We start from the raw sequence: 12320 nt of genomic DNA, 5'->3' as shown, positions 1-12320 counted from the left end.
CTGCTGAACAGTTCCTAAAAGCTTTGGTGAATATTCCTTTTGCCTTCAAAAGGATTGATACATTACTTTTCATGACTTCATTACAAGACGAATCCTTAAGTGTGAAGGAATCATTTGCTACTCTGGAAGTAAGTTTCTCTCCTGGTTTGATCAAGTTATGTTTAGTACAAGGGAAAAGTGTCAGAATAATCACTTGACTTTTTGCAGCATGTTATTTTGATCTCCAAAATCTTTTAATATGAACTGCAATAGTCCCCACTAAGGGCTACTTCACCTCCAACTTAAAAAATCTGAGAACTAATTTGGTATTTTTTATGAACTGACTAAAGTAGCCCCATGCAAACAGTGAGGGGACTATTTTGACACTTTATTGTCACTATGATATAAAAGGACAAATGTTTTGCAAAGCATACACACAATTTAAGCTGCGCATTGTTATGGCCAAAAGTATTAATAATCCTATTATTAATGCACTTTTCTACACAATCAGTTTATTACATTCTTTAATTTCAAATTTTACACCATGCAGACATGCTAAGAACTATTTATCTTCTCTTATTTTGTACTAGAAAGCCTGCCAGGATCTCAGAAATAGCCGTTTGTTTTTGAAATTGTTGGAGGCTGTTCTCAAAACCGGAAACCGTATGAATGATGGCACGTACCGTGGAGGAGCTATGGCTTTCAAGCTAGACACACTCTTGAAACTGTCGGATGTTAAAGGTGCCGATGGGAAGACCACACTCCTACATTTTGTCGTGCAAGAGATTATCCGATCCGAAGGTAGGCGTGCCGTGCAAGCAGCTCGAGATAATAGGTGTGACTCAACCGTTACGGTTTGCAGCTTCAACTCAGATGACTTTACTAATGATATTCCAGACAAATCTGAAGATCAGTATCGCGAACTCGGCCTTAGGGCTGTTTCTAGTCTGAAATATGAACTCGAGAATGTCAGGAAAGCAGCTGGACTCGATGCTGATGCTTTAACCAGTGCGGTTGTGAGTTTTGCTAATAGGTTAGTTAAGGCAAGAGGCTTCTTAAACAATGAGATGAGGAAGTTAGAGGAGGAAAGTGGTTTTCGTGATTCTTTAAAAGGTTTTGTTGAGCATGCGGAGGCTGATATTGCACTAGTTTTGGAGGAAGAAAAGAGAATAAAATCATTAGTAAAGCATACCACTGATTATTTCCATGGGAATGTTGGGAGAGATGAGGGTCTGAGATTATTTGTCACTGTGAGGGATTTCCTTGAGATGTTAGATAATGTCTGTAAGGAAGTAAGAGAAGCACAGAAGAAAGTGATAAGTAAAACAAGTAAGAATAATTTAATCACAAAATCAATATCAGACGCCCGGCGGCAGTCACTGTTTTCGGCAATCAAGGACCAACGGATGGAGGATTTCAGCTCTGAAGACGAGGAATTTTAAATAAACGTCAGTGGCAAATAGGCTGTTATTATCATCATTTACTCTTGTAAATTGTATTGTTCATCACTAGCCTGATAATTCATCATTTTTTTTTTTTCTGTTCTTAATCTGAACTCTGTAAGTATCTGAAATCACACTGAAATGCCGTCATTCATTCAATCAAAATTTTCTATTTGGCATACTAATGTCGTGTTGTATAAGAGCAGGTAAATTGAGTGTCGTTTGTCTTGATCAAAACAGTTAACAGCTCAGCTGAAGTTGCATCTGCATCACGAATATTTGAAGTTGATTGATTGCAAGATTTACATTACATGCCACTCAATTGCTATGTATTTAATATCAAATGCCTAAATTATAATTTTTACGTGTATAACACCTTGTCTATGCATATAAAAGTTGATTTTACTTTTTTGGAATTTCAACTAGTGGTATTTTTTATGTGATATGAAAGATTGGAGTGGTATAAATGTAAAAAAAGAAATTATGAAGGAATTGAGTGGTGTGTACGTAAATGCCCCTAATTGATGTAACAAAATTAAATCAGGATAAGTTCGCCTAATGTCTTTTCTGATATGATAGTTGGCTACATTGTTTCACATGATTGCTCAATATGTACATAGAAGTTCCCGTTAAAAAATAGGTAAAAGTCCCACAACTAATTTCCAATATTTGCTAAAACCGCTATGCATCGATTACATTGCTACCTTCAACTTGCAGAACATTATGCCAACAGCTTAATGTTTAGAAAAATAGATTGAACAATGGTAGATAATTAACCTTCTGCTTTAGCGCGGAATGAGTTTAACGGGGAGGAAAATGTCGAAATAGTCCTCTGACTCTTTATTAGTAGCCATTTTAGTCCCGCATATACTCTGGGAAAAAAAATGTCCCAGGTCAAAGGACAAATTTGGCATTTTACATGTTTATCAGATTTCCTTGGATGCAGCTGAAGCAATTTCTCCATATTTAGAGAAAGCACCAGTGAAAACAGCTCTATCTTTTATCTTTAACCTGGAAGCATTAAAAACAGCATGAATCTAACAAGTAAACCTACAAGATAAACATTTCAAATTATACATACTTAGCTAATGAACCAAGAATGTGCCGTTTCGATGACTTCGGTGGCTTTGTTTTATCCCTTTTCGCAACTTTTTTTAGATTTTGATTGGCGAGCATTGCGCGGTTAAACTGGTTATCTTTATTTATTGCATTCTCATTATTTGTTAATGAAATATTTGTGTCATGTGGGAGCACTGAGAATTCTTCCTTGTTTGGCTTTATGCCATTAGTACTCTTAGAAACGGGCGAGGTACTGCAGGTGCTTGTGCTGGAGTCAGGAGAATTGAGGACGCCGTGTACATTAATAACGTCGCAGGATATCTGCTTTTGTATCTTCCCAAAAACCAAATTTTGCTTGGAGTACTTTTGAACAAATCTAGAATAACAGTGAAAAGGATTGATTAAAATTAGAGATCATAAAATTAATAAGTTTGTAGATGTATAATAGAGGATAGAAGATGTATTATTAATCATGTAGCTAATTTTAACATGGAAGGATGAGATAGAGTCAGGCTTAAAGAAACATGAATGGATATCATCTAAAAAGATTTGCACAAAATTAATTTAGCAACTCAAATATAACTAAAGAGTAATGAATGGAGAATGAAGATTAATATGCTTGATTGATTATGACTAATGATGATGTTGTTGATGAGTTGAAAAAGAGAGAGACTAACTTGAATAATGGGTAAAAAATGACCAATCTTTTGTCATCATCATTACTGGCATTGTCCCAATTATTTGGGTACAGCATTATAAATTCTCATTTTTCACTCTTTCACGGAGAGTGTTGCATAGGGGTTTAAATATGTTCAATTCATATTTTGTTAAACCCAAATAACTAGCATTACGCTAATTATGATGATCATGAGTGGCAGCCTTGCTTAGATTATGATAAACCAAGAATAAGGTTTCATTTGAGGTAGTTTAAAAAAAAATAACCATGTGCTGGGATGCCTTTATGAAATTCATGATCAACATTAGCTGATTAGGATGTCAACATTAAGGTAAACCTAGATTTCATACAAAGAATATTGGCCATTAGCCTAATTGATATGGCTTAAAGGGTGTTATGAGTCGAGAATCAATAATCATCTGATCAATGACATCATGATTTGTGTTGAAAGACCGCCGTAATGACATTCGAACAAGGCAATGGTTTTTCTTACCTTCAAATTATTCAACATAGGATTAGTTTCAACCCAACTACCATATCTCATTAGCACCAAAATTACCATTCAGTTTATATCACCATTTTAAACTTTTTTCTTCAAAGCCAAAATTGGATTCAATTACCCAACTCCATTCTAATGTCAAAAATCTTACATCAATTCATTCATCAACATTAGGAGCATGATAGTTCGACATTAAGATTGATAATGAAATAACTTGGTACCCCACTCTCAAATCAAATGGAGAACCAAAAATCTCTCAATCAAGATCAATTTGATCTAACATAAATCTCAAAGGCAACATTAGTTACATCTTCATCAAAATTTCGAGTGAATGTGATAATGATCGACCTAACTTGTTTTATTATCCCTTCCGTGGGGACATCGGTGTTAATATCTTGTCGGTGGAACTAATTAGGGAAGTCTTGTCATATATAATGAAGCATCTTGTTATGCATTTATTCAAAGTTTCCCCCAAGTCAAACCTGATTAAATTTGATCTAGACCAAAGCAACTTGGTAAAAGTTGATCAACTTGGGCAGGCTAATTAAATCATACCTTATGGGACTAGCTACGCCAAAGAAACCCAACCAGAACCCAATAAATTCAACTTAAAGCCATATGATGGACTTTTGTCGATCATTTGGATGACAGGTTTAACCATATAATTTTTTTATTGTACCTAGCACCCCAATGCCTGGAAGAGAGGGTTGTAGTGCCCAAACCCAGATTCAGAACCCAAGAGCATGACATATCCAGAGTTCGGAGAGGAGCACCTCAGCACCAAGACCAACAGTGCTCAGTGCAGATTCAAAAACCTGAGAGTACGACACTGTAGTCTGTAATGCTCGGATGCAGTGTCACGCTGCGCTCTAAAGCAACACTCTGGTGCCAGTAATCGATTTTAGCAGTTCGTCGTATTAAGTTTCGGCTTCTATGCAGAAAAGTGTGTGTGTGCACAAATGAGATTTTGTTTTCTCTTGCGTAAGGATGAGAGGAATAAGCATTCTTGAGTTTTAAAATGTGGAGGCTCGAGATGTAATTTGTACAATTCTCCTCATTTTTCATATTGAATTTCTTAGTGTGGTGTGGCTCCGTAATTTTTTCCCATTCTCGGACTTTTCCACGTTAAATCTTGGTGTTCCTTTATATTTTCTGTGACATCTTGTTTTTTATGCTTTTATTTTAAGTTTTGCTTCGGATTTCTCGAATTGATTTTCGCATCTCTCACAACGAGAACTTCAAGAAGAAGAGTTGAATTGCGATTAAATATTGTGAAAATATGAAGAGAATTGTCGGAAATATGGTGTGATGAGCATAATAACGACATCTTCATCCCTCAAAATGAACACTAGCCTCCTCTTCGAATGCAAAACATCTCCTCTTCTTGACTCAAATAAAGAGTTTGCTTCACAAGCCAAATGCTAAGTTTTTCTTCATCATCAAACATAGCCACCCCTCAAGTTCAAAACACGAAAGTTCATATTTATCTTTTATTTTTTATTGAGTATGTCCCAACCATAAAACTTCTTACATCCTCTCTATTAGAATTTCCTCCTTTTTCTTTATTAGTTAATTTGTCTTTTCTAATGTGATTTTACAATAGCAAATTCTTCCTTCAACTTACCTCAATTTTTTGTTTGTTATACATTTTAATTTATTTAAACAAACTTGGTTCAACCCAATTTTATGTCATTTAATTTACATGACTATCATCTTATTATTTAATGGAAGTGTTAAGCTATATTTGATCCACACTTATATTTATAGCTATAAAAAAAATGTTTATTTAGGTTAAGCTTTTAGAAATCATCCAGCATGAATATACCATGTTGGGAAAGATAAATGTTATAAGCTAAGTTGTGTGAATTATATATAGATTTTTAATAAATTATGAAAGGAGGAATTACTAACTTGAAACAACACTTGGTTGAGAATAATAAAAACATTTTAAGTTAGTAGTAGCTAACCTCAACTTGTGAAAGATAAAATTAGAAAGAGTACTAACAACAACAAACCTATATCCCACTAAGTGGGTTCGGCTATATAAACCATTGCATCCTATTGAGTGATATAATTAGAAAGAGTATAAACAAATATTTCAAAAAGCAAATTATAAAATTCAACATAATTACATGGATGAAGGAAATGATTTTGACAAAATGGATGAGATTATTTCATCTCTAAAACCATCTAAGAAGCGCCGCAAATCAAAATCAAATATGTTAAAAGTCAAAATTCAATGATTGCTTCATGCTTAAAAAATTAACTTAAAACACCATTGGAGATATCTTTACCACTGAATCCCTTTGTAGCAGTGAAACAAAAAAAGGAATAGAATACAAAAAAAATTAAAGGATGTTACCAGGAAGAGGATGAGGGAAATAAAATTCAGATGTTATATTGCAGGATGTATGATAGAGGCGTCCCTTCAATGCAATTAATTATGAAAAATTTCTAGTAGTAGTTGAGGTATTAGAATAATTTGGTCATAAAATAAAGCCTTCAAGTTATCATGAGGTGTACATTTCATACATAAAAAATATAAATACAACACATGATAATTGATACCATACCACAAAGAATATTATTTCAAAGATAGTTTTTCTCTTACGGTTGATGGTTGGACATTCCGTGATAAGAAAAAGTTAAGTGAAATTTTTTGTCAATTATCCAAGAGAAATCAAATTTAGAGTCAAAGTTCTTGTACAAAGAAGGTAATAAAGATGTTAAAATGGCTATGAGAAAATACATTGAGGAGTGGCATATTATAAATGTTGAACGCTTTTGTAATTATGATTTTGACTAGTTCAAGTTGCTCTTCCAATTAGGAATGGGTTTGTCGCTCTCAATCTCAATCATTCACGCTTGATTAGGAAATTTTCCTTGCTTGATCTCTAACCTAAAGTTAGTTTCAGGCTATTCCCTCCTGATCGATTCAAACTCAATTCACATTTCTTAGACCATTAATAGGTTTTCCCTAACCTAATCCCGCTACAAACCTTATTAAAGCCCTTAACTCAAACTGATTACAATTCTAACATGACTGCAGTGACTGCAGGAAATCCTATTGGACTTAGCATAGGTCTTAGGAGATATCGTTCTCCCAATCATTCAATTTCAAAGCATGTAATTCTTATCAATGTGTTGGTTCTCCTTAACCTTAAAGTTGAACATTTCCGATGCCTAACCCCAATTGGTCCAAAATAACTCAAACAACAAAACAAAGGTGATTTTAAATTGCTAGAATGGAAGAAAGAAAACATGCATATAAAAGCACTATTACCTATACGCAGCATCATCAGACTCAAACCCAATAAATGCGAAGCCCCTGCAGATAGGATCTCTGGTCTTTCTATTTCCAATGACAGCAGGGTTTATAGATACAATACCAGGAAACCCTTTGAAGGCCCTCCACAAATCTCGGTTGATATTCTTTTTCTTCGGAAGATTCCACACACGGACTTCAGGATCAGTTTTTATGACCTCAGCAACTGTAAATCACCATAACAAAACCGTAGCTGAAGTCGTAAATGTTAGCCAAACATACTATAATTTGTACATATAATTCCTGATGAGCCTATTTTCCATTTGGTAGGGATGAAGAAAATCAGCTACAAACAAAAAAAATGGAAAATTATCTGAAACACTAGGCCATAAGTTAAGTGAAAACATTCAAAAGTTGCTATTTGTAATAGAACAGAGCTAAAAAATTATATGGATTATAACTTGATTCAGCACAGAAGAAATAAACAATCTAGTGTCGATCAAAACGGTGGTATAATCATAAAATGTACGGTGGGAGGCGTAGAGGCGGAGGAACAATCATTACTCTTTGGATACCAATTCGATTATAACCCTTAGTTGCAGATAAAAAAAATCTAGAATGAGCATGACCATGAACACGTTAATCAAATTGAAAAAAATATATATATTAAACTATGGAGCTATTTGAAGCATATCATACAACACTTCTCTTGCCACATATTCAATCTTCATCTGTAGAAGCAACAGATATTAGAATCTACATGTTTCTCTCTCGTATTCTTCTTGAAAGAATAAGCTCAAAGTACACCATTCAGAAGTAAATCTCATAAAAAAGAAGTAATGAACTTCTTAATGAAATGGAGATATAGAAAGCAATACCTTTCTGCTTCTCTTGCTTTTTAACACTCCCTACAATCTCCTTCTCGCTTAACCTCGGTTTACTATTCCCCTCGAGCTGATCCTTCTGGTTCCGCTTAATCTCCTCCAGAAGCTTGTCCTCCAAAGCCGTATTATACTTCAATCCCTCTCCAAATCCCGCCGGCTTATTCTGCAGCCACCGCGTCATCTCCCGCGAGGGCATAAATTCTTTCCCCTCCTCTTCATCGTCTTCCTCCCAATCCTCTTCTTCGTCTTCGGAGACGATGGAAGCACTGGTGGAAGAAGCTCGGCTCCGCCTCCGAGAAGCAAAACTGATGGCGCATTGTCTCCGCCGGCGGGGCGAGATTGTTGAAGCTTGGACAAGCTTCTCGCTATTTGTGGTGAGGGTGAAGTGGTAAAAAGAGTACAGAGAAGGGCATCTGGAATGCACGAGGGAGCGAGAAGAGAAGAGCTTTGGATTTGGGAGCGGAGTGGCCATGGCTTTGCCTGTCCCCCGTGGAGAGATTTATCTTGTCGGGTTCTTAAATTGGGTATCTATTCAGGCAAGCTGTACGCCCATTTATTTTGTAACTGTTCATGTTCAAAAGATTTTTCAGCTCCTATTCTATTATGTTATTAATGAGAGAATCAGTAATATTTTTCATACATAAAAACTGATATTCAACTTGAATATTACATAATAAAAGCTGAAATCTAACTAAACAACAAGTGATACAACAATTAAGATTAAAAATATATTTGCTTAAATAACAATTAATATTATCACAATTTTTAATATAAAATTTTGACAATTAATTTCATGTAATTTTTTTTATTATATTAAATAAGTCTTTCTTATTAAAATAAGTAGTTGATTGATTTCTCATATCCACATCTTTAAGACAATGATCACAAAATATTAGTTTCGTCTCTTTATCTCGCATGACAGACGAACTGATTTGTTGTCTTAAACATGATGACTATCAACACAAAAAGAACTAAGCAAAATAAATATCTGGCAGAAAAATATAAGGTTATCTCATGAGTATATAAAGTCTCATTCAAATTTCCACGGCTTGAGAAGTTAATAGAAAAAAAAAAACATCTGACAATTGTTAACACATCACCGTTGCCGCTACCACCAGACATTAACCATCTACACATTGCACCGTCATCATCAACTCACCACAACTACCACATCATCACAAACCAATAAACTACTACAAAACACAGTCACAATCAACATACCACCACCACCACCTCTTCAATATCGACATACAACAACCACAAAATTATCACAACACAATAAACACCACCACCATCACACCATCACACCATCACAACCAACACACCACCATATCATCAACACTAACATGCTACCACCACAAAATCATCATAACCAACACACTAAACACCAACATATCACTGACGCCAACACACCACCACCCCCACATCATCGACGCTAACACAACACCACGACATCACAACCAACACACTCCAAACCAAAACATCGCCAATTTTCATATTGAAATACATAATATTAAATTTATTAAAATTAAATAAAAATCAATATTAGTAATTTTTAATGATATATATGAATACACACACACTTATTACGTTGATTGCTTATTAAAGTTGATACGAGTAAGCTCGACCTAGAATTAATTTGAACATATTTGAAGTGTCGTTCGAACTCTCACATTCGAACTTGGTTAACATAATAAAATTATAATTAGATTGTAATTGTGTTGTTATTATTAATAATATTAATAATATTAATAATTAAGTTTAATTAAAATTAAAATTTTTATTAGTATGCTTATTAATAATTTAGTTAATTAATAAATAAAACATTTTAAAAATACTTTAATTAATTTAAAATTAATTACTTATTAATTAATTATTTATTAATTATATTGCCTTAGAATTACTTTAATTTTAGCAAATAATTCAAATTATTAAATTAGTTTTAATTACTTAATTAATTATCAAATAATCATAATTTAAAAAATAATTAAAGTTATTACTCGCCTTTCGAATGGGTTGTAAATGAGCCGAACACAAGCGAGCCCAGACCCAACTTGTGTTCGCTTTGTTTATATTTCGAGCTCAAAAAGTGTGTTCCTGTTCGACTCGTTTGCTTAGCAAGCCGAACACGAGTCGTTCACGAATAAAAATTCATTTTGACAATTCTAATCACACAACTATAAGATGTTAAGGATTAGGGCAGGATTTAAAACATTATTTGAATTAAATTTAATAATTTTTATTCTATTTTCTTCATTAATACTTTTATTTGATTTTAAATCTTTGTAGCCTCGTAGTCAATTAAATTTTTAAAAATACTACTCAACAGAGAAATATATACAATTGTTCAGTAATATTTGGAGTCAAAACGAGCCGAACACGAATGAACGAATAAATATTTATTTGTGTTATACGTGTTCGGCTTATGACCGCACTCCTGATTTCATGCATAGATATATTGATGTAGATTTGAAAGAATAATTTAATACATGGACTCTGATTAAAAACTTTATTAGGAGTGCTATGATCCTCGAGAAAAATTATTTACGGTGTCCGCCGGTCCGATCTCCACATCATTTGATGATAAGATGTATGAGACCGAACCCACGCTTTCGAGAATGAACCCTCGCGATAAATTCGCGATTAGAGCTAACTGGGATGGCAAGTACGGGATCGCGGCGTGCAGAGATCCAAAATTCCAATCTTTCTCTTCCCGCCGCTCTGATTCTGCCCTAAAACCTTGAAGGAAGGTAACTTCAGATCTTGAAGAAGTCCGTCTCGGCGTTAAATCCGAGGGGCCAGGTTAAATCGAAGATACAGTAAATCCCGACGAAATCCAGATTTATTTTTTTCCAAAAAGACCGTCTGGCAAGATTTAGCTTAAACCCAGGTTTATCGTCATCTTCCTCAAGAGCCAAGGTTTTTGCCATCCCAAATGGCAGCCACCAACGTAACTCACCTGCTCGCTCCAGACTCCCTCTCCGCTTCCGGTAAAGCGGCGGAAAGGCTTAGCCTGCCGCTGCTTCAATCGAGGATGAAGCTAGACCCGGAAGGATATGAGGAGGAGATGCTCCTCATCTATCGCCACTTCAAATCCACGCTTAATCTATTTCGCCAACAATCTGCGCTCAGCCCCTCTTCGGATCCAGTGCTTGCCAAGGATCTCGGTGATCTCGTGTTGTTCCTCGCGCACATGACCCCCTTCTATCCTCTCCGCCTAGCCGAATTCCCTAACCAAGTTTCCGAGCTTCTTAAAACCGACGCAAGGGCGCTTCCCTCCTCCCTCCGTTGTCACCTAGCGCGATCCCTCATCCTACTTGTCAATAGAAAGGTGAGATCTTGGCCACACTAATTGGTACATGTGGTTTTTTTTTGCATTTCATGTTAATGTCAACCCTTTATTTTTCGACTTTCGAGCGAATTTAATCCCGCACAATTCCCTATACGGAAGACCTGTAACCCATGCCCTTGTAGTGGGTGCTGTAGCTTCGAAACACACTAAAGTGGGTTGTTTATGTTAGTGATAATTTATGAAGGAACATGTTGTTGTGACTTTACATACATACATATGTATTACTTGGTTGATTGGTGCTTGAATCTTGTAAGACACGAAGAAGATATATATTTTAAATTCTTTTGTTTACAGGAGAAATCTCTGCCTCTCAACTATTTTATTTTATTGGCAATCTTTTTGTCTTGATTTGATACCCAAAGTTGAAGTTGAAGTTGTATTCCGGTTGCCTGACTTTAGAAAATCTGTTTTTTTTAATAGCTATGAATTTTAGACCCGATCACTTGGTTTGGTGCACTTAGTTTTAAAGTCTACAAACACCTTCAAAACCTCTCAATGTCGATGGTTTTACTTTAAAATACAAATTGAGTGAAAAAAATATTTTAAAAGATGCATTCTATTTCCATGCAACCAAATGCGCTTTCATAAGCTATATTATCTAGAGAATATGATGAATATTGGAACTCACACTTAAATTGAGGTCTACGTTTAATATTTTAAGATGAGAAAGAAACGTTTAAAATGGTCTCTGAACTAACTATGCAAGGACCATTATAGCTTCATAATCTGATTATTTTGGATTAGATATGTGAGTCTAGAGATTGTTTTGGATTATATTTGAGGAGTTAAGAGCGTAAGTTGGATACATACTATAGTATGGTACTAAAGGGTTTATATGTTATATTCTCTAGAGGATAGGTGAATAATATTACTCACACTTAAATTGAAATTTATCTTTAATATTTTAAGACGAGAAAGAAAAGTTCAAAATGGTCTTTCAACTAATTGCATACAAACCATTATAGTTTTTGCTATTTGATTATTTTGGATCATATATGAGAGTCGAGAGATTTTTTTGGGATAATATATGAGTATTTAAGATACGTTTGATAGTTTGGGACTCAAATATAATCTTAAAATATATTTGAGATTATATATTTTAAAGTAAAACCATCTTGAATTTAAAAATTTTGACCATTTTCCCATCCCCCCTCCCACCCCCCC

General features: G+C 34.7%; 3 protein-coding genes across 3 annotated transcripts in view; 2 read left to right on the top strand and 1 right to left on the bottom strand.

The window, feature by feature from the left end:
* Positions 1–1528, top strand: part of LOC110032120 (formin-like protein 3) — a 5126-nt gene extending 3598 nt beyond the window's left edge. The window contains 2 exon segments of the mRNA XM_020735639.1: positions 1–128; positions 570–1528. The exon segment at positions 1–128 is cut by the window's left edge and continues 1 nt beyond it. Of these exon segments, the coding sequence (XP_020591298.1) occupies positions 1–128; positions 570–1421 (980 nt within the window). The 3' untranslated portion in view covers positions 1422–1528.
* A 405-nt stretch (positions 1529–1933) lies between these two features.
* LOC110032121 lies at positions 1934–8323 on the bottom strand. The gene is made up of 4 exons (XM_020735642.1): positions 7799–8323; positions 6939–7146; positions 2503–2856; positions 1934–2432 (listed from the first exon to the last, which is right to left on the bottom strand). Exons 1-4 carry the CDS (start codon positions 8274–8276, stop codon positions 2348–2350), a joined length of 1125 nt encoding a protein of 374 aa, XP_020591301.1. The 5' UTR covers positions 8277–8323; the 3' UTR covers positions 1934–2347.
* A 2083-nt stretch (positions 8324–10406) lies between these two features.
* The window catches only part of LOC110032107 (protein SDA1 homolog), a 21862-nt gene continuing 19948 nt past the window's right edge, over positions 10407–12320 (top strand). The window contains exon 1 of the mRNA XM_020735623.1: positions 10407–11135. Coding sequence (XP_020591282.1) covers positions 10740–11135 — 396 coding nt within the window. The 5' untranslated portion in view covers positions 10407–10739. The remainder of the gene's footprint in view (positions 11136–12320) is intronic.

The sequence above is a fragment of the Phalaenopsis equestris genome, unplaced genomic scaffold, assembly GCF_001263595.1.
Source record: "Phalaenopsis equestris unplaced genomic scaffold, ASM126359v1 Scaffold000878, whole genome shotgun sequence".
Classification (NCBI taxonomy): Eukaryota; Viridiplantae; Streptophyta; class Magnoliopsida; order Asparagales; family Orchidaceae; genus Phalaenopsis; species Phalaenopsis equestris.
This window is presented reverse-complemented; position numbering and strand designations above follow the sequence as displayed.

Excerpts from the sequence above, each read along its gene's own strand:
- LOC110032121 (XM_020735642.1), bottom strand. The coding sequence starts at position 8,276 with ATGGCCACTCCGCTCCCAAATCCAAAGCTCTTCTCTTCTCGCTCCCTC. Across the intron at positions 7,147-7,798 it reads AAAGCAAGAGAAGCAGAAAG|TTGCTGAGGTCATAAAAACT; the intron begins GTATTGCTTTCT and ends GGTGATTTACAG. Across the intron at positions 2,857-6,938 it reads TCTGATGATGCTGCGTATAG|ATTTGTTCAAAAGTACTCCA; the intron begins GTAATAGTGCTT and ends CTGTTATTCTAG.